This window comes from Parambassis ranga, unplaced genomic scaffold, assembly GCF_900634625.1.
Source record: "Parambassis ranga unplaced genomic scaffold, fParRan2.1 scaffold_21_arrow_ctg1, whole genome shotgun sequence".
NCBI classification, from domain to species: Eukaryota; Metazoa; Chordata; class Actinopteri; family Ambassidae; genus Parambassis; species Parambassis ranga.
The window spans coordinates 9469334-9492266 of record NW_021144767.1 but is presented as its reverse complement, the minus strand read 5'-3'; the positions used below and the strand labels follow the sequence as shown (position 1 = coordinate 9492266).

Below are 22933 nucleotides of genomic sequence, written 5' to 3'. Positions count from 1 at the left end.
AGGAGCTCGGAGCTGCTGCTCCTCCACATCGAGAGGAGCCAGCTGAGGTGGCTCTGGTTCGGATGCCTCCTGGACGCCTCCCTGGGGAGGTGTTCCAGGCATGTCCCACTGGGAGGAGGCCCCGGAGAAGACCCAGGACGCAGTGGAGAGACTATGTCTCTCGGCTGGCCTGGGAACGCCTCGGGATTCCCCCAGAGGAGCTGGAGGAAGTGTCTGGTGAGAGGGAAGTCTGGGTGTCCCTGCTTAGACTGCTGCCCCGCGACCCGGCCCCGGATAAGCAGTTGAAGATTGATGGAATGACATAATTAACACAGCCTACTGTGACGTGTTGCAATTGATAGTTTTTAAAAGTAGGTCAAAAAAAGTCTGGAAACTGCAACTGACAGTAAATGAGAACATACAAGAGCCATACGCTTAAATTCTGTAGACAGACCTGCAGAAAAAAAGCTTCCTAAAATAAGCTTATGATTACTTGTGTTGCTAGGGGCAACACACACCAATAAAACAATGTGTGTGTGGTCTACCACTGTGTGACTTTTGTGTTTGGGATCTACATTAATAAGTTGAACTACCAGAGCTGTCAGCATGATTATACTCCGAAATATAAGGTATACCTTTTTTTATTAGGTGAATAAAATATGACTGCCCACAGCAATTCATTATATGTATGCTGAATATCTTTACAGATGTGCTTGGACATGTTTTCATCATAGATTTTTTTTTTTGCCCTCCAAACACAGGTTTCACAGCTCGTCTACGATGCTAATCACACTCCCACTTTCAGCCATTACAAGCAGCAGGCCTGGTTTCTGTAAAGATTTTCAGCAAGTGAACGATGTGATCCATAATGGATTGTGAGGCCCAATGAGCCCACGAGATCCAATATATCTTTAAACTCTGAGATGTTTTATTGATCGGAGCAAGTCAATGTTCACCTTTTCTACGCAAACTGGATCACAATTACACCTACCTCGTGGCAGTTTCTACAGCGAAACCTTTATGGGTGCTCTGCTGGTTTATGAAGAGAGAGGGGGGAAGAGATGTCAGACAGAAAGGTATCATAAAGACGGAGCGAGTCAGTCTTGGCCGTGCTTACTAACCCATTGCTCTAATTGCCCTTTTTAACACAGAGAGGAAATTTACATAAAGGAGCTGAAATATGTCAAGTGAGTGAAAATGGGCAAGAGAGAACATTACGCTTTTTAATAGGACTTTTCATATTACAATATCTCTACGGAAGAATGGTTGCGCCAATTTCATAATTACATTGTTTCAGCTCATTAAATGTATGATTATTCCGTGAAGAGAGATTAGAGAAGTGAATAGGCCCGAAAAAATAAAAAACCCGACAAAGCTATTGTCTGTCATCGGGTGGCCGAGCGCGCCGCTGCGTTATGCCCTTTGGAAGACATTTTCAATATGGTGGATATGGAAATGGTGCTGCAACAGCAGCAGCAGAATTTCCAGCCTGCATATTGTAGCAAGGGTTTGAGCACGTGGCAGAGCGCTTATAATATCTATTCATAATAATTAGAAAAAATAAACGTAACAAAAAAGCTGCAGCATATTATATACTGAGATGAATTCTTCCACACCCACAGGGGCTTTTTCTCCATATAATACAGCATTTTTTCCTTCAAATATGTTTTTAAATACGTATTTCCTGGATCAGTTAGCAATGCAGATTAAACACCTTTTAACATGCTAACATCACTGTGCATACAAAATTTATTTTAAAATGAGCAAGAAGGAGCCAGAGCATGAGAATGATGATTGGAAGAGCAAGTTAACCCTTTCACTACTATAATCATAACAGTCTGCCTTCTTATTTTTAATGATTCTGTCAGAAAATGTTCTTTGTATTCATTATTTGACCTGTTTTTCTTGACAGATGAAACATAACTTTCAAAAGCTGCCACATATTTGTTATTATTATGTTATAAATGCTCGGAACAGTGTGTAATAACAAGAACATTTGTACATAACATTTGTAAAACCAAGCCACTTTGTCCTGTACTAGAAGAGTCATGGGTGGGCCTCTGCCCCGGGGACACCCTGGACAGGTCACCAGCCTGCCACAGGTGTGTCTAACAACTGGTTAATGACTATGAGACTACGAGGGGGCTGTGATGGTGAGACAGGTTAACCCTTTGTTCTTGCTGTGAGCATGTGACTTGGAGTGAAACTTCCGAGGAATGTATGGAAGCACTCCTAGGAAGGAGTGGTAGAAAGATGATGTCTGAGTCCACCACCCAGACCCACCCACTGAGGTCCTCCACCTCATATAAACCAAACTGTTGAACTGATGAAGCTGCTTCATGAAAACTCTGCAGACCCTTTCAACAATACCGAGAACAAAAACCTTCTTGTGTGAACATCTGTGTCAAAGTTAAGGTGTGCAAAGGGTGTGAAAACTTAACACTCAAAACACTCGGTGTGAAACTAAAGTCACACACACACTAAGTATTAATTTTGGCTCGGCTTCTTCAACAGGGACGCTGCAGTTAGAGCGCGGGGAGTTTCACACACTGTGTCTGCTGTTACATCTTCCCCCTGATATTTAACTCTTTGATATATGTGCACATTACCATACACATTCACACAAATGTCACACAAATCCTAACAATAAATACAGGAAGCACACACACAAAGTACAAACTGACAAAGTCTTCCACAGAGGGAGCCTTGAGCAGTGACAGAACATTTAGAGAATAGGTTTTCACACACTGAGAGCTAGTAAAAAACAGCTGAAACTCTGAGACGTGTTGCACACTGCAGACCCACGGGAGCCACCTGGAGCCTTAGCGTGACCTTACACCCCCCCAGCTGGTCGTCTTGTGTCACACCGACACTGCAGCTAAAACTTTCATCAAAGCCACAGCACTGCTGGATACAGCATCACATTCCCTTACTTTTATCAGCCTAAAATCATATGGAAGCTGACGGGGCGAGCTCTGCAGGGAGCAAAATAAAAACACAACTTCTCCAAAGCACTTTGAGAGATGCTGCAGATGGGAGGGAGGGAGGATCCGGGCTCTGTGTGAACTGCTTTCCATCTCCTACATGCTCGTTGGACATGTTAAATCCAAATGTCAGGAGAGATTTGTATCGGATCTATTGCTGGATTGACCCTCTGCAACCTCGGATCAATTCTGGCCTTGTAGAATCTATTAGTATGCATTACAGGAACGCACACGTACAGCCATGTTCTACCACTTGAGAGGAGATCATACTGCTACTATAGCTTTAAAGGTACAATGTGTAAAAACAATCCTGCACTAGCTTGCATCTGATGAAACGGAGTGCTAGCAAGTGCATAACAGCATCTTATCCATCCAAACACCACTAAACTGGCTAGCTGTATCAGTTCTTTACACGCATGGCGGCCATCTTGGAAATTATGTCTACATAGGTTGGACTAAACCCTCTGTAATTTGATTCCCCTTAATTAGAATGGAATGAAGTTCAACATTTCATTTAAAAATGCATTTTGTTTGTGTAAACAGATTTATGTCCTCTCAACATAAGTTAAACATTCAAATGTTGGATCTCCTTTGAATTCCTCAGCCAAATCAAGCCACTCTTTAAAACCATAATTAAGACAGACAGATTATAAGAGCAAAGAATCTTTGCTGTGTGTCTCTCTCACACACACACATACGCCATTTCACATTAAAAAGACCCTTTTCATCTCCGAAGGCAAAATTATATTTGCATGATATTATTAATCTTTTCAGCACAGCTGGAGAGATCTGACACATACAAACACACGTCTGTTCGTCAGGGTCTGCACTGGGACCGCAGCTCCAACCTTTGCTCTCTCGGCTTAGCGCCGGCGCTTTACACTGATCGCTCACGGGATTCATGACAGAAGCCGCAAGGTACCACCAAAGAACTGCTGTGCTCCCCTCCCCCAAATGCTCTGATAATTAATTTTCTCTTTCTGTTCCTCAAGTGATGTGTGTGTGTAAATACCAGGTATTTCATTATGTGCTGAGCCCCCTTATTCTCCGGTGTGTCTCAGTGGTGTTTGGGAACTCAAGAGAGGCTCTTTGTCAGGTAGCTCAAGCTTCTTCAAGGACAACCGGTGCTCCAGACAACTGCACCTGAAATATCTTCTTTATGGTTTAATCTGGGTAGCTCTTTGTGAGATATCACCCTCCTAACCCTCAGCAAACACATGGCAACTGCTCCCAAAGACAATCAATGAAGCAGCCAGCTGATTGGACGAACATTCTGTCCAGGCAGTGCGTTTTGGTCTGAATTCCACCTGAGAGCCATAATTCAATCATGAGAGACTCAGCGATCTGAATGAGAAGGAATTTATTAATACAATCATTGTGAATGTGCATTGGTGTCCTAGACCCCGCCGTGAGGACCACGTCCGAAAGTGGGGAAAGCTCGAGCGGAGAGACCGCTGATCAGAAGACCCAGCCGGGTCTAGATCTGGTGGTGGTGTAGAAGCAGGAGAGCAGGAGAGAGGAGGCCTTGAAAAGCATGGATCGGGAGGTGCTTGGGCTGGAGGAGGGTTGCCGGATTCGATCAAGAGACAGAAGCAGCTAGCATGTCTTCAGAGGACAATGACCAACATGGCCACAAATTCATAGCTTAAGCCTAGCTGTGATGGAGCAGCCCTGTCTTTGACTGTGGTGTAATGGGACACACACACACACACAAATAAACCACTACACCGAAACTTATTTCATCTGCACACATTTGTGTCTAATGCTTCCTCACCATGCATTTCCACCAGATTAATATTTTTTCTGCTTTTTTCTGCATTAATATGTTAAACAACTTCAGCCCTGCTCAAAACTACCAAACATTAAATCATGTTGAGGAATTTAAACCTTTCACAGTGTTCTGGTGATGTACTGGAAAATTTAAATTCTAAAATGTGTCTAGAGAGAGTCTTTGTTACAATAAATTGTGCCATATGCACCAACACAGATAAAATGGTGGCCAGGTAAAGGGACAAAAATTACCCAAATGGACAAAAAAAAGGGTTAAAAAAGAAACATCCTACTGGGAGGGGCTCATCTGTCCCGAACAGTCCCATGTTGTATTGTCATACTGGAGGTAACTGACGCATGTGAAAATTCTGATGAGGACTTGCCCTGTAGTCGTGGTATTGGGGCACAGATATTTAAAGTTAATTTTGTTTTTTGTGACCACCACTAACCCAGCAGGATCCCTGTTTCACTAGCATTAACTTTTCTTAATCAATCCACTTTGTTAAGCAACAAGAATATCAGCAAGATCCAGATTTTGTTTTGTTGTTCGTAGTAAATGTGTGTAAATGTGTAAATGTGATTAATCAGGATTTTAATTCACCTTTAACTACAGCTAGTTTCAGCAGTCAGAAACACAAATACTTTGATTTCTAACTGGTTGTTAGTAAGAAGCGAGGCAGTAAATCGGTCTTTCAGTGTTAGACTTTTATGCTCTACTGATTTCTGACACTTGTTCATTATGTGGCGTTTCTGACAAAGCATTTAGACAGCACCTTACAGACTCTGACATGCTGTTAAACCTTTTGTTTTGTTTTGCAGATGAAACTCACTTGATCAAAGTAGAGCGAATAAATTTAAATTAGGCACAGACAGAACATCAGAGGGAGTTTGGCTCTGATGTGCTTCAGCTGGGCTTGTAGGCCCCGTTCACACTGGAGAGAGTCCGTCAAGCTAGAGTAGGATTGAATCCAGATCGCCTTTAAACAGGATAAATTCAGACCTAATTTCAAGTTTGGCTATCACACACGCGTGTCCACACTCAGTCCAGCTTAATCCAGCTTGTTTTTGTCCTCCAAACCGCTAGGTGGCGCCTCCTGATATACAGAACCTGTTCAGGCTGTGTGTGCGCAAGCATCTTTGCATTTTTTTGTCCCGTGTCGCTCGATCTTTTGCTTTTTTCAGGTTCAAAAAGCAGTTGATTCCTTTGTAGCCCTGTCGAAAATAACCTCGGGGCAAAGCTGTTGTAGTTTACATACGGCTTTTGTACGCGACCCCGACATGGTCCCTGTGAACCCAGAAGTATGACATCACTAACGGGATTCGCTAGATGCATTTACGTTCAGACCTGAGCCAGATGTAAACCAATCCGGCTAGATCCTCCTCTGACAGGTGGATCGAGATCTATCCAGATATATCCGGGTTTGCATTGTTCAGACTCTAAAAAAAAAACTATCCGGATATGGCCGGAATCCCACTCTCGATTAATTTCCCCAGTGTGACCGGGGTCTTTGAGAAGATTTTAGATTTATCTGAATACGCTCACTACGCTCTGTTTCTGCTCCTCTAGGTGGATTTCGCCTTCATTGTGTGGCAGAGTTTTCCGGAGCGCATCGTCGGTTATCCAGCGAGGAGCCACTACTGGGACAGTTCAAGATCACGCTGGGGCTACACATCCAAGTGGACCAATGACTACTCCATGGTCCTCACAGGAGCAGCCTTCTACCACAGGTATGAAACTCCTCCTAACTCCTAGCGTTCATCCATATAAAGATACGTATATTAAAAATGGCATGGTCGTGTGTTGTTTGTGAAACAGCTGTGGAGAAAATGCACATAGTTCTTACTGATTAAAAGTGTATAAAACAAACACAAGTGCAATACAAGCCTGTAATTGAATCTAAATCACAGTTTTTCTGCCTCTCCTGTCATGTTATCTATTGAAAGTGCATTAAACATCATCTGTTTTAACTGAGGTACATGAAAAGGAAATGGTATAATACAATCTGTTATCTGGTAAAGTGAACGTCAAAAATTAAATACAGGGACTGAACTTAAAGAAAATCATACAAAAAAACGCGCAACTGGAGTATTAAGCAGAGCGGTAAATTAAACAGAAAGAGCGCAGCTCTCCGAAGGATTTTCCAGCATCTTGTCATGCAGATAAACAGCTTTGTCGTTGTTCTATTGTTAGGACACTCAATGCACCTCTTTAGTCCTTTTGTTATTTAGACTCTCAAATGCCAATGCACAGCAGAGAAAATGAGTCAGAGGAGGAAGAGTGGAATGTGTGTGTAACAACGAGGGAAGGCAGGGAGGCGACAGTCGACAGTGACCCAACAAAACAGGATACTTATTCAAAGTAGAATAGAATAGAGCCAAGTATCACATAAGAGATTAGAATAGAACTGAAAGGAGTAGAACAGACAATAACAGAGCAGAACTGAGTAGAAGAGTGTGGAATATACGTTAGACCAAACTGGACTAGCGAGCATAAGCGACCGCAAAGAGAACCGTCGGTGCTGGTCAAAGCTAGAGGAGGTGACTGTTGGGTTTTCCTAACGAGAGGACCCAGAAGCAGAACAGAGGCAGAGGGTTGCTTAAGTTCAGTTTAATGAGAAAAGAAATAACAAAAGGCGAATCCAAAAGGGATCAGTTCACAAAAGGCTATGCTGTTCGGCGTGGCTGGCTAGGAGCTGGCTGGAGGAGCAGTCAAACAGGTTGGTTTCCTGGCAAAGAGAAAAGAGGGAAACAGTCACTGAAAAAGGCTGAGAATGCTCAGATCCACGATGAGGAGAATTAGTTCTCAGGATAAGCTGTAACTGACGAGTTACCAACTACGTAGACAATCCAGCGTCGAAGCAGAGAAGAGCTCCGGTATAAGTAGAGAGCAGAGATGAAACGAGGTGCAGGTGTGCCAACCTCCAGCCAGCAGGTAACCACGCCCAGCACTTCTGAGGAGAGACATGCCTCCAAGAGGAGGGAGAAAAACAGAAGTCAGCACAATCATGACAACAAATCAGGCCCAATCCCCATATCATAACAGTGACGTCAGACACAATGGACATGAGGAGATTCCCAACAAAGACACGGAGAGTTAGAGTTGTTTTCAGCATTAACCCATATTGTAATGAGGCCAGGTTAGCTCCTGTTAGCCTGCTAGCGCCAGCCTCGCCTAGCCAGTGCATATAGCCGCCTGCTTGTGTTCTTATCAGCAAGAATAAAATAAATAGAATGGACCGTCAGGACACAGTGGTGCATTATATGAACAGGGAAACACTGATGTAGCAGATAAGGCAGTGTTTCCAAACCGTTATTGAGCGATGGCTGAGAGGTCAACACAAATGAAGAACAAGTGAACAGAAGTTTTTTAAGATTAAAAACACATACTTTGTTCCATCTTCCATTCCCTATATGCTTGCAGATACTACCACTACCTGTTCACTCACTACATCCCAGCCAGACTGCTGACAATGGTGGACCATATGGCAAACTGCGAAGACATTCTGATGAACTTCCTGGTTTCTGCAGTTACCAAGCAACCGCCAATTAAAGTCACACAGAAGAAGCAGTACAAAGAAACCATGATGACCCAGGTAGGGTACTAAATAACACTTGTACGCTTGAGGTGCTCTGACGGACTGTACCTGACAGGAACGCAGTGAGACGCCACAGCTGCAGCTCCTACTTGTGTAGTTAGGAGAGATGCAATGGTCCAGCTTCACAACAGTGGGACCAGTTAGTGTCAGCTAGAACATCCCAACAATCTCAACCACAGCATCATGTGGGTGCATTTCAGATTGGACCTACCGATAAGCATTACCATGCATTTTGCTGGGATATTTATTGCTGACATTTCCTGGCACATTACTGCCACCTATTGCTGACCAGTGGGAAAAAATATGAGACAGTCAGCATGAATGTACATCATGCATCATTTTGCATGTACTGGTGGATCAGGAGAGTCCTTCACCAGTGATAGAGTTTAAAGAAAGAATAGTGTCGCTCCCTGATTCCTTTTGTATAAAGAGAATGTGTTGGATGAGTGATGGTCCAAACGTCTCAGGCTGTGTCCCTGACCTTCTTCTTTGGGAAATCCCTGTACTGACTATGCATGTTGTGTGTGTGTGTGTGTGTGTCAGGCTCTGATTGATGACCTGACCACAAGCAGGACGATGACTCGGCAGTATGGACTCAGTGATTAATGTCTTAATTGTGAAGGCAGCAGGGCAGACCTGGATTTAACCCCCACCCCCTCCCCCATCGCTCTCACCCCTGATTTGTTACTTTGCTTCAAGCAACAGCAGATGAGCATTTAGCATGGAGAGGGTGGAGGGAGCTGAGATCTTTAGGGAAACTTTGACAGTTTTAACAAAGTGCCGGAGAAGCCATGACTTCCCTTACACTGTTTTTTTTTGTCACTTAACAATTCATTTTAATTTTTAAGTGACAAGAGTTTCATCAAAGTGACAAACTGCTTCTGTCGCTCCATTCCTTTTGTACTTCCATTATTCTTCCTGACTCCCAGCAGCCTCTGCTGCCACAAGATCAATCTCCTCCTCCTCCTCCACATCTCCATGCACCCTAATCGCCCCCACCTGCTGCTCATCTGAGATAACCAGGTGAGGAAGCAAAGCAGCAGGAGACGATAGAATGATGGGAGTTACTGAGGGCAACGACACCAAACTGAGTTCAAGGCCCCTTTAAGACTACTCCGCAGTGACCAGGACAGATGTCTTATTCTGTGGTCTGAATTACTGGAATGACAAGAACAACTTGACAAGGGTCAAAAAATGAAGTCAGTGTGATACATCTGCATTCAAATGAAGAGGAGAGGACTCATGTTCTCTTTAGGCCCTGAACCATCAGACTGACATCAAATGTCTGAGGTGTAGCTGTGTGACCAGATGTTGATCACTCATGACAGGGATCATTTTTAGTTTTATTAATACTGTTATTGCTGTTCTGCTACACATGAATTCAGCTGGTAATGTGACAGGAGCAGCATCGGGTTTTAACTTTAGAGTGAGACTTCAAGTTCGCCACCTATATTTTCTCGTAAATCGGCCATTGTACTAAGTAACACTAGCGTTAGCACAGGTTCGCCCGCACTGTAGCTTCCCCAGCATCAAGTAGACATTTGATTCTGGGAAGTGATCACAAAGGGAAAATAACCAAGAATAATAAAATTATTATATTGCTAAGGTCATCAAGCCTCATCTCAATCGCAGTGCTAAAATGGTAAATCGGCATTGATGTGGTGTTTTGTATTTTGTAAAAAGACCCAGCGATCAAACTACTACTACTTATCCCCAGAATGTTCAAGCTTTTGAAGTTCTAGCTTTGAGTCTGGATTTTATATTATCAGACCTTCGACTGACAATCGAGCATGGCCACATATAAAAGACATATTTTCACATCGCTATATAAATTAAATTACTATTTTGCAGGGTAAAATATTGGAACACATAGGTTAGTTTTCATAGCTGGGGTGGGTCATATTGACTTATTATAGCTGTTGCTTCTCTCTCCACCTCCTCACCCTTATGTATGTGTATAAAAGAGCCATTACAAGGCATTATAAGGGTGATGGGCTCACACAATGTGTGATTTAAGTGCTACCTTCATTTGTTGGAGTAGTGTGTGTTAATGAGGTTCCAATGTATCTTATCACTGCTAAAACCTGGCTAATTGAGTTCTCTGTTCACTTGTTTCCACAGGGCTCCAAGGCGTCTCGCTGGGCTGACCCAGACCACTTTGCCCAGCGACAGAGCTGCATGAATGCCTTCAGTCACTGGCTGGGTTTCATGCCTCTGGTGCATTCTCAGATGAGACTGGACCCCGTGTTGTTCAGGGACCAGGTTTCCATCCTGAGGAAGAAGTACAGGGACATCGAGAGGCTCTGAACAGGAACACATGTCTGATCAGTGAGCGAGTACACAGTGACGGAGCCTGAAGAGGTGTGTGTGTGTTACACAGGCACGCTCAATGAACTTCTGTGATGCTTGGACGGAGTTCTAAGTTCTAAAAACCTGCATTTCTATGAAAATCAATATATTGCTACTGTGTGTATGGTTGCTAACAGTAAGCAACAACACATAACAGTACATATAAATATGAATGCATGTAGATACATGCAACTGAGACCTGGACCCATTCAGAGCCAGCCCTGACCACAGACATACAGTATGTGTTGCATGGTTTGAACGAGACAACATTACTGTGTAGGACCTGAAAAATAATGTGTTTCAAAAATATCTAAAAGACATGTTTATTGTTGGAGAAGTTGTATAAAAAGTCGACGGCAAATTCTGTGGGAGTGATGTATGTACAGTCGGGCAACATGACAGCTGATACCCCAAAAACTCCCAGAGACAATGGCAACAGCCTCTTGTATACTAATGTAGATTTTCAGCAGCGGTTCCTGTCTGTAATAAGCAAATAAAAAATGAAAAAAAATGAAAGAGATGTTATGTTATAAGGAGAGAGGCTGGGTCCTTCCTTATTCCTTTAGTTTCAGATTCTTCAGAACAAATAACCAAAGAAGTGGTCAGATCAATTCCCATGAGGCATCATGGAGCTGCAGACAGAGCAGGAAACATGTCTATAGTTGTAGTCCTGGACTACTTTTTCATTAATGCATATTTCAGCCCATCTTTTATTGAATCTGGTGATTGTGCGCTTCTTAGAAGCCACATTAAAATTACAGCTGGATAATAGTATGTACCCATTAGTGTTGGGTGCCATGACCAGTATTTTCATTAGGGACGTATCAGTCTGGTATCAGTGTTAGACCTCGTCCAGCGACGAGCTTCCGTAACAGTTTTTTTTATTCGTTGGGCATTTCATCCACACGGATCCGGCGTTTTGGGAGCAGAATACACCTGAGAGCCCGAGTGGACTCAAGTAGGGCTGCAACGAGTAATATTCAAGGGCAAAATGTATCGACAACTAATTTCATATTCGATGAGTCTCGTGGTGCAGCGGTATGATCAGTGTTTTGGGTGCAAGAAGCCCCGGGTTCGAAGCCCAGGTGAGCCGTTTACACATTGGACACACACAGTTTTGGCGTTGCGCATGGAGGCGGTCGCAGACTGAAGCAATGACACTGCAGCGGTCCAAAGCAGGTATCCACTAGCTGTTAGCTGCAGCTGTATTGACATTTACATGTGATCCGAGTACTCAAATAATCGCAAAAATAATCGGCGTGTATACAAGTATCAAAATACTTGTGTGTTGCAGCCCTAGATTGAAGATTTTCATGTTTCTGTGTTTACACCCTAGACGCAATTTTTCTGAAACGATGACGTCACAGTCACCCACATGCGCTCACTCCAACAACAACAACACTAACTACGGCAGCACCAGTTTAGTGCGCATACAGCCCTGACCTTGCACAAACTCAGACTCACAAACATCAGTTCAGTTTATGACCATGCAGTTTTACCTCTTCTACAGTCACCAGAGGGCTGGAACAACACAGGAGAGGTGGTGGTTGGTTGGATATTAATGGGTGCCCATGGCAAGTATGCATGTTGAATGACATAAATAATAAATGATGCATCTATAATGTCCAGAACCAATGCCAGAACCACCTCTTTGGGGGATCCTCTCATTACGTAGGAGCATGTACAGTATGCTTGGGTTTTTTCTGTGTCCATAAAGAGTCAATCTTCCCATATAGGTCTCTGATCACCTTTCATTTGTCTTCCTCTTCATCTCTCATTGATTTTCCTCTTTCCCCTTTCTCCTCCTCCCTCTTCTCACAGACAATAATTATGATCACCTCTTTCTTCACCCAGCTCCCTCCCATCTCTCACAACCAATAACAAGAATCTCTTTATCATCTGAAGTTCAGCAGAGCTTTTGATATGACATGTTTCCAAACTCAGATCTCAGAATAATAGGACACACGTAAACTTATTATGTGGAATAAACCGCCTGATAAATCTCCTTCACACCGACTTCCAGAATGTCAGAATATAAGTGATACTGTTTGTATGAACAGAGGGATTTAATGGAAGTTGTCAGTGAATGGAAGAGTTTTCCATTTAGAGTGAAGCATTTCCCAAACACAATCATTCCCTCATCTCTTCCCTCCCAACCCCCACACATGATTTAGTGTGAGCTACAATGGCTTTCATTTCACTTTGCTTTAGGGAATTCTCCTTTTGCTCTTGTGATGCATTATTATGGTCCCTGCAAGCCTGTGTGCCTCTGTGTGTGTGCACCAGGTCATAAAGTACACATTATCTTATGTATTCTATATATAAACAGTGCTGTTAAAGAATACCCGTGAGACCAGCAACTACCTATTGTTTCTTTCTTGATGAATACTAAGCCTGTTTGCATAAAGTATCACTGACTAGTCTCTGTTTGTCTGATGACTGGCTCTTCACATAATCTCGTGTCCATTTCGTAAAAATTGGAAAAAGTTCTTGATTGCTTTTGCTGTATATATAATGAAAAAAATGCATGAATGATAAGCAGGTGTGCCCTGTTCCCGTCGTATTCCTTGACTATGACCCCATTCAGATTGGGAAAAGTCAATCTGGCTGAAGTGAGATTGAATCCAGATTGCTTTAAAGCCAGATACGTTGAGACCTATTCTCACACACGCGTCCAGTCTCAATCCAGCTTCTTTGCTGTCCTCCAAATTGCGAGGTGTCGTAGGTGTCGTATCGTAAAATTAAGACCCTGTTCAGACGGGGTTATAGGACAGGGAGCCATGTCGAAAACAAAAGTCTGGGCACATGGCTTTTATAAGCCCGGAAGTATGACATCACAAGTCAAACAGACCACAGTCCTGGAGATGTTACATTTGGGAGGTGTTCATTGGAACCCTAAACATGAGGTCTAGCGTGTGTGCAGAACTCCTCATACTGCCCTCTTACTGCAGCACACATCACACACAAAAGGTTGACAATCCAATTGTATTGCACATTGTGCGCACAGTTGTTTTTACCTGGCCTAACGAGCTGATAATGCTCAGGGAAGAGGGCGTACAGCATGACAATAGGTAGAAGGTCCCGGTGTTTAATTTGCATCCAGCCACTGTAATGCTGTGATCAATACTGGGATTAGTCCATCCAACTGTCCATCGTCGTTGTACTTCCTCCTTCTGTCTGTGTGTTCGGCACCTGAAGAAGCTCTTGCGCTTCACCACATTCATCACGCCCACAATAAATTCCGACCAATCACAGAATTGTTCTCACACACCACTGAGAGAAGAAGTTCTGGCCGGGCCATGTGTCCGAGAGAGCTGCGCAATGGGCACTCCGAGAACAAAATGAAGTCATTTTGTAGGAGCGCGAGAAGAAAGTTATTTGTTCTCACAGGCATATCATCAAGCTGGAGTTCTGCAGTTTAAACATGCATTTTTGCACTTTGATGTGCACGACTTTGTTGACTATTTTGTGAGACTATGACAAAATTTAAGTTATATAAAATGAACAAAAAAATGTATTTGTTGATTTTAGTGAAAATTGTTTAGTTCAATAAATAATCAATAAATTAGCTGATTGATTAATCAACATAAAAATCAGTGGCAGCCCTATTCTACAGTCAGATATGACTTTATGAATGGAAATACAAATGTTTCACAACAGGTGCCAACCACTGGACACAGGTGAGACTGCCAGAGTCGCCCAGTTACGGAACAAGATTCTTTGGACTGATGATACAGCAGGTGGACTGAAAACATACAGCACTGGGAGAACTGGGAGATTCTTCCCTGGCCAAGTCAGTCTCCTGATCTGAATCCAACAGAGCTGCTTCTGATGACTGGAGGCAGAAAGCAGCTGCAGTAAAGGAATGCACAGTATCTATTGTGTACAAAAGTTGGCTCTAATACGTGAATTGAAGCAGAAAGTCTTCGTCACACCTTGGGTGTTTCATTTTAAATTCAATGTGCGTACAGACACCTAATGTCAACACATTTTTACCAACACCTTCTTCTTCACCTGTTGCTGTTTAATGATGCTTACTGCTTACATTTACAAAGACAAGAAAATCTTGTAACCTAGGATCTGAAAAAACGTATAACCAATCTGAGATCAATCAATAAGAATGGCAAGCAACACACAGGAAAGCAGAAAGGTGTACAAAGATCCTATTCTCTCCTAGACGAATCCGTTTGGAAGCCCAATGATGCGTCTGTCTTACATGAGGTGAATCTGCATGAGTTTTAATTGTCAGGCTTCTTCCTCAAGGGATGCAATCTCACTAGTGTACATTTGTGATGGTAATAATAAGAGTGCACAAATTAAGCACAAATGCTCCTGTGTTATTCATTCTTCTATCATCACTCCTTCAATGCTGAATACAAGTGAAGGGGAAAGGCCTCCTGTCAGCAGGGCTTCTGCTCTATAATAAAACCTTGCAGACTGTTTCTTTGCAGCCACACACAAACACAAAGCCCTCCTCTTAGTAGGAGCGTGTTAAAGGGCCTTGTCTCCACTGTGATCAATACAGGTCCAGTGTTAGTCATTGGATGTGATCATCCATGGGTTCCCTCAGGAGGGAGGTAAACCGCTTCACTTCTCATCATTTGTACTTATTGGACAGTGAACATGGATCCCAGGTCCTGCTGATGTCAGAGGAAGTCGGCAGCAGGCGGAGAAAAAAAACACAAAAAACATAAATCTGGAGGAGAGGGACTGTAAAAGTGACGTAACGGCACTAAAAGCAAAGACATCCCAAGGGATCTATACAGATGTTAGTGGGTAGAACAGTTACCATATTTAAGGCAGTGTTTCCCAACATCTTCATCTCCCAAATGTTGATTTTAAATTTTATATCTAACCTTAATCAAATGTTTACCCATCATGCAATGCAGTCTGGTCACTCCCAGACTGAATGGCTCTAATTACCATTAAAAGACATAAGGAACCATCTCCAGCAGCCCTGCAGCCGTCTGTGTGTTTGCTGCACTTTGTATGAACTGACAAATAAAAACTTTCCATCTTAGCATTTAGTGCGTAAATGTTTGCACAGCACTGCATAAATAAAGGAGACAAAACCCGTAACATCCATGGCTTCTTTCCATCAGTCCATTCCACTCAATCAATCCTGACAGCCGGCCTCTCCGCTGCTTTCATCTCTCACTCTCTCTCTATATTTTTAAGCCATCAGCATCCATCTCATTGGTTACAGCTCTATTATGCAGCGCTCCCTCAATAAAATAACAAACGCATGAATAAATCATGCCCGACCGCAATCCATCTGATTCATAAGAGTTTGGATAATTATTCCGTTTCTTTCATGAGAGAAGCGCTCATTGATTCGTCGTGACCCTAAACAGTTTCCAAGGTTATGGGATGGGGAAATTGATCGGCGGGCGGGCGTTGATGATGATGATGGAGAGAGGAACAAACTCGCAGAATATCCAAATATTCAAATCTCTCTCTCTCTCTCTCTGTTGTGCGCAGGCGTGCGCTCTCCTTTCCTCTCCGCTCCCGCTCCTCAAATATCCGTGACCAAATTGACTTATAATTGGAAGTCAGGGAGCCCAGAAATACTCTTCACCTCCTCTCTGAGTCGTCCAGATATTAGTTCTGCTGAGTTACAGGGTTGATATGAGCACATGGGGAGAATATGAGGGGAAAGAGAAAGTCATTAGAAGAGGCCTGTGTGTTTGTAAGGGACTTTCTCACCCCTCCACACACACACACACATTTTTTTTCCTCTCTTCCAGCCATGTTTCTCATTATAACCTGTCTCCTCATATTTGTCATATTGGCTGGTCACCCATGTTGATATCATAGGGTACTGAGGCACTCTGTGTGTGTGTGTGTGTAATTATTCACACATATGTCCGTACACACAGGGAGCCCCAAAGTCCTGTATTTGCCTCAGAGTCCTTATTTCTTCCTTGTGGGTGTGGAGAGTCCCCCTATTGTCTGGATTGAATAGGAAAGGTCTCTGGATCTATGAATCCTATTATGAAGGAAGTGAAAAGAGCGGAAGGAGGAAAATTGATTTTATAGGGAGCAACGCAGCAACAAATGATGTACAGACACTGTCCTCAACGAACCAATGAAAAGCAGTGGTCATTAGAAGAAGTGTTCAGACATGCCTGGCGTCCTCTCCTAAGGTACGAATGCATAATATTTATATACATCTACACAAAAACAGGAAGGAAATGTGGAAACTTAAATCGTAGTTTATTTCATCCTGCTGGCTTTTCACTTCAGTTGCACAAAATTGGCATGTACCATGAGCTCCCTGCAGCTTTCCATAATATTACATTATATGTATAGGAATCACTTAAAAGCTTTGTTTTTACAGAGTCTTTGAGACTGAATACATACCGTAGTGAACATGATTAGCCCACATACAGTGACGGGAATGAGCCAATTTATGAAAATGATTAGAAAAACTGCTGAAGACGCACACATACAATGCTATGAGTCTGGAAACAGACACATGAAAATCTTACGTGCTAAAATTGTCAGGAGTTGTGGTGGATTGGGACACAGTTGCAGAGGCACAGAGCGGTCTAAAGTCAAAGGGCAGTTCTTTATTCAAGGCCAGGAAGGCAAAAAATACAAAAATGCAAACAAAAGATCACACGTAGCGTGGCTTAGCATAGACTCTAGAGTTTGAGGTTTAAAACATAGCGAGCATAGTTACTAAAAGGTGCATGTGGTCCCACAAGGAGACACACTAACTCCATGAATGACAAAACGAACTAGCACCGAGTGCAGGGAGGACAAAGACTAAATACAAAGGGATCAGGGTGGACAATTGGACACACGTGGGACACATGAGGGAGGAGGAGGGAGAACACAAGGAGGGAAAACACAGGAAGCAAAACAGGAAGCACAAGACAAGACACAAGAACTAAACACAAACCCAGAGAAACAAAACACCAGAACTACAGGAAAATAACTAAACACAGATTAAACTAAAAACCCAAAACAAGGAAAACCAAACCATAAACAAGACTTTTGTCCCAAACAAAGACAAAGGAGAGGAGAATATTGGGACTGCTTGGATCTGGTTTCCAACCAAAGTCTGTAGAAAAGCAGCTCTGAACACACAATAACCTTGAAGCAGATGGAGCAGCAGAAGGGTGCCACACCCAGCTAAGAACAGCAAACTGGGGCTACAATTCACACAGACTCCCCAACGTTGGACAATAGAAGTTTGGACAGAACAGCTACAGGGTTTGATGAGTATTTCTGCTGCTGCATTATTTGGTGTAAACAACATAAAGCATGGATCCATCCTGCCTTGTAGCAGCAAGTTCCGGCTGCTGTTGCAGCAGCTGTAATGGTGTGGGGGAGATTTTCCTGGCACACCTTAGGTCCCTTAGCACCAACGGAGCCTGGTTTAAAGGCCAAAAGCTACCTGAGCATTGTTGCTGAGCCTGTCCACCCCTTCATGAGCACAGTGTTCCATCTTCTGATAGATGGTTCAAGCAGGATAACCCAAAGCTCACATCATCTCAAAATACATAGAGAGGTTTGAAGCAAGGCGTCTGGACTTAGAGTTTTCTTGAAGACGTGTTGCTGCTCTTATAAACCACGTTTCCCCACCAACAGTTAGAACTGATAGAATAGAACATACTTTATTAATCCCTTTGGGAAGGTCCCTCAGGGAAATTCGGGTTGAAGCTGCTTGGATGAGCAGAGAAACGTCTTCAAGAAAACTCTACAAGTCCAGACGCCTTGCTTCAATCTTCTCTACGAATATGACCTGGATGACTGAGAATCTTCATCAACATCATCTCAAAATGCTTTCTTGAACATGACAATGAGTTCACTGTGATTAAATGGCCTCCACGGCCAGCAGATGTCAGTCTAATACAGCGCCTTTGGCATGTGCAGACTGACAAATATGCAGCGTCTGTGAGATGCACATCAGGTCAATATGGAGCAAAATCTCTGAGGTTCCCAGCACCTTGTTGAACATCCGCCACTAAGTGCAGTCTGCACAACAACGACATGAAGGATGATGTCTGAGAAAGCCACCAAGAACCTGTTTATATTATGCCAACTGCACTGACTTGCACTATACATCTTTTGCACTCTTACTGCATTGTGCCTTCATTATGTGCCTTGTATTTTGTGTGTGCCTCATTGTAGGTACATTTTTTTTACACTTTATATTTATCTTTAGTTTTTAGTTACATGTTATATGTTGCGGAGTGAAGAGTAACGCAATTTCGATTCTCTGTATGTCCAGCACATATAGCAGAGTTGACAGCTGACTTGACTTGACTTGACTTGACTTGAAATGCTGCTTTTGTTGTGCCACATGATAATAACAAAAGTTTGTGTCCACTGCTCATTTGTGATGTCACAATACCATCCACCTTACCCTTACTCATCTGGGTTGCAGTCTGTCCATTGTATCAAGCAGCACCCTGAGTCTATAATTATGGTATTTGGACCAGCAGCAGACACAAGTTGCAAACGCAGCACTGAAATACCAATGAAGCAGGCCGCCTGATGTTTGACTCCCATGTCTCAGACAGGCTCTTTAGCTGCGATTTATTGAAGCTCTTGTAGTGCTCAGCAGCTGCAAACAATGTGAGAGCAGACATTAACCCAAAGCAGAAGCTGCAGGCTATGAAAAGCGAAACGGTGAGATCCCCCCGAGAGGAGCTGCAGATTCAGGTGCTAATTCTCTGTGTTTATCATCACATCAGCTCTAAAGACCCATTTCACATCACCACGGTGTTTTCATCCAAAAATAATACATGTGCATGTTTAACAGGAAGGAGGAAGAATGATATTAGTCAGAAGACGTATGTCCAAAAACAATGTGTTGTCTTAATAAATCAAGCCTTTATACCAGTAAGGCAGACGAGCTGAAATTGAAATGATATGAGAATATTGTGGTGATGTAGAGAGAATCATGTCTCCACAGAGACGTCTGCTGCCATTTCTGACCTGCTCCATCTCTGAGATCAGGGAAAAAGAGCAGCCTGAGGCCACATTAGACCTTCTATAGATCGCTGAACACTGCATTACATTATACCTCACACAAGTGTAATGTTGAAGCTTAGCTGTAGCTTTGTAATAAACAATTTATTTTCACTAATAACTCATATGCTTGCCACACACATGGTTATGGATAAACAACCGGACATGTGTACACAGAGGTCCTGGGGGGGAAGTGTCAGGAAATGAGATCTGGATCTGGAGGGAAGGATGCTGAATTCTAAAATAAGAAAAACAAATCAACACCACTGAAACAATCTGACCTCTGTGTGTGTGTGTGTGTGTGTGTGCAAATGAAATGATCTCCGCACTTTGTAATTGCTTTCTCTCCAACCAGGCAGCCGTTCTTGTGATGGAGGACAAGAGGCAAAGAGCAACACACCAGAGCACATTCATTGAGACATGAAGGTAAACATACCTGAAAAGAAAGTGTTATTATTAGGTATTATTTTGAGTAAATGTAGCATTGCACCTGGTACAGTTGATGGTTAGCTTGTCAAATACTTAAACAGCTGGTATTTCAAGGGGTGTGATAAAGCACTGTAATCAATGGTTGGTGCACATGTACATATTTGTACACATTCCAGAACGTGGTTGTGGTGAATTGTGGACGAGGTCGGACGTGGCTAAGAGGGTAGGTGACATAGAAGAGAAGAGAAAGAATCAGAGGTGAAGAGATGAATGGAGACAAAGACCTTTACAGACAGGTACACTGTCAGAACAGCCTCTTCAGCTCAGCCATAGTCTGAGAACAGCAACCCCAACGGGAAGGTGACATTTACCTTATCCTGGCCTACAAAGGGCCCTCACACACACACTGTACACTATAGCTCCTGACTGTGTCAGTGTTTCCATTAAGCACTAAACTTGTTCCAATTTGTATGTCTCTGAAGAGCAGAGCAGCTCTGAAGGGCAGAGCCGGAGAGTGTGGAGATCAGATCAGATTTTATAAAGAAGGGAAACAGAGATATAAAAAAGTAGTCCAAGCATGCATGAAAGCATAGTGAACTGATATCTCACATACTAAAAATTCAGGCAAGGAGGTGCACGACGTGAATCACAATTCTACTTCTGAGTCAGTCACGTAATGCTGCTGTAAGTACTCCAATGTAACAGCTCTAGCCTCAGTTGACCCCTGTGATCCAAACAAGTTATATTTACAAAGCCAAAGAAGAGGAACTGCTCCACCACAAAGTGGGGAGCCAACTGAGATCCAGGATAACCTCTTTAGAAGTTTACCTGCCACCACCAGCACGGGTAAAAGGACCCTATGCTGACCCTGGAATCTCCAGATAATAATATCACACCGCTGGCTTGTGTTGTCATGTGACTGTAATTCTGAACCAGCCGATTAAATCAAAGCAATGCCATCCATCCATCCATCCATCCATCTTCTACCGCTTATCCGGGGCCGGGTCGCGGGGGCAGCAGTGTAAGCAGGGACGCCCAGACTTCCCTCTCACCGGACACTTCCTCCAGCTCCTCTGGGGGAATCCTGTTCCCAGGCCAGCAGAGAGACATAATCTCTCCACTGCGTCCTGGGTCTTCCCCGGGGCCTCCTCCCAGTGGGACATGCCCGGAACACCTCCCCAGGAAGGGGTCCAGGAGGCATCTGAACCAGAATCCCGAGCCACCTCAGCTGGCTCCTCTCGATGTGGAGGAGCAGCGGCTCTACTCCGAGCTCCTCTCAGGTGACCCAGCTCCTTACCTTTTCGGTCACTACCCAGAACTCACGACCATAGGTGAGGTGAAATCAAAGCAATGGTTAAAATTCATCTTATTCCCATCATAGCTCTTAGCATATTCTCAACCATGCAATGCAACCTGCAACTTTCTACTGCAGGTAAGGCTCCCATCTGTCAGACAGAGAGGAGAAGCAGGGGTGGTAAATAAGCTGCACTCTTCACCTGACACACACACACACACACACTGAATTCATCTTAAATCTCACGTATTATGTCAGTGTTTCCATTTCAGTGTACACCTCCCGCACCACTGAGCAGATACAGTAAAGACAGAGAGGAAGAGAACAAAGGAAGTGTCGCTGTCAGCCCAGCTGAAACTCTGCGAAATGAATAAAGCTCTTCCCAATTTCTTCTTACTTCAACCTGGAGGCTCCTTTCATCCCAGAGAGGAGAGAGGAGAGACAGTCTCAGACAACTTCTTCTCAGGAGGAAGGGATTCAAACTTTCTTCCTGAATAATTGTTCCATCAGAGCTTTATAGATACACCGTTACACTACCCCTTCTTGCTGCTTCACAGTCAGGTTCATAAATACTGCAACTTTGTCCTCCCCATCGCCACGTTGAATTGCTGTGACGTCTCTGCCTTAATTCAAGCATTTGTTTGACAAAGTGTGGCCATGGTGTACACATCCACTCACATACATCATTCAAACATAACGAGGTCTGTTGTGTGGAATGACTCAAAGGCCACAGGGTTTATTAATGGTGAGGGGAACAGAACTCAAAAACAACCACAAGGGCGAAGAAAACCCACGAAGGCAGGTGTTCTGAGGAGGACAGGCAGAGGCTGGACGGGTCCAGGCTGAGCGGCGTCTAGGAGCAAAGGTGCGCGATAAAATGGTCTTGTTACCGCGTTGTGAGTGGGAGAACCGACGGAGGGTGGCGGTGAGTGGATTCCTTAAACCAGCAGAGGTAGAGTGGGGGAGTGGAAGCAGGTCAGTGCTCCGCCCAGCCGACCTGCCGCCTCCACCGAACACCTGAGGGAGAGAGCAGAGCCAGGCAACAATAAAACAGTCCACAGGGGGCGACGGTGCGACTCACCACACTGTCTATAGTATGGAACCCATGGAACTTTTAGCCCCCCATATGTGTGCCAATGGCCCTTAGCTGCCCATGTTCACTGCCTTTCCCTCCACATAAATATATGTATACACACACACATATATGTATTTATAATTTGTCAGATGTGCCTGTTGGATCTCAGTAAGTGACTACAGGTGCTGCCTAAGGCTTTGGGGTTTCATGAGCGAACTCTCCTCACCTCCTTACATCCTTTGTCCATTTATTCTCATTTGTATTTTACGCCACTTTAATTTTTCACCTGTGAATCCCAGGACAGCTGAATAAGGAAACAGTCTCCGATTTAAAGCCTGATAGTGGCAGAGCAATTACTCCAGTCACTGTTCACACATTCATGCTTACTCCTGGAGGATGGGGACTCTCTTTGCATTGTGATATGGTCGATTGAAGCTACAAATGATGTTCATTAAGGCAAGAGAAGCCAACA

General features: G+C 43.6%; 1 protein-coding gene across 2 annotated transcripts in view; it reads left to right on the top strand.

Annotated features, from left to right (window-relative positions):
• Positions 1 to 10636, top strand: part of LOC114429756 (exostosin-1-like) — a 159219-nt gene extending 148583 nt beyond the window's left edge. For both annotated transcript variants that reach the window (XM_028398387.1, XM_028398386.1), the window contains 3 exons: positions 6301 to 6461; positions 8155 to 8326; positions 10451 to 10636. In XM_028398387.1, coding sequence (XP_028254188.1) covers positions 6301 to 6461; positions 8155 to 8326; positions 10451 to 10636 — 519 coding nt within the window. The remainder of the gene's footprint in view (positions 1 to 6300; positions 6462 to 8154; positions 8327 to 10450) is intronic.
• The last annotated feature ends 12297 nt before the right edge of the window (positions 10637 to 22933 follow it).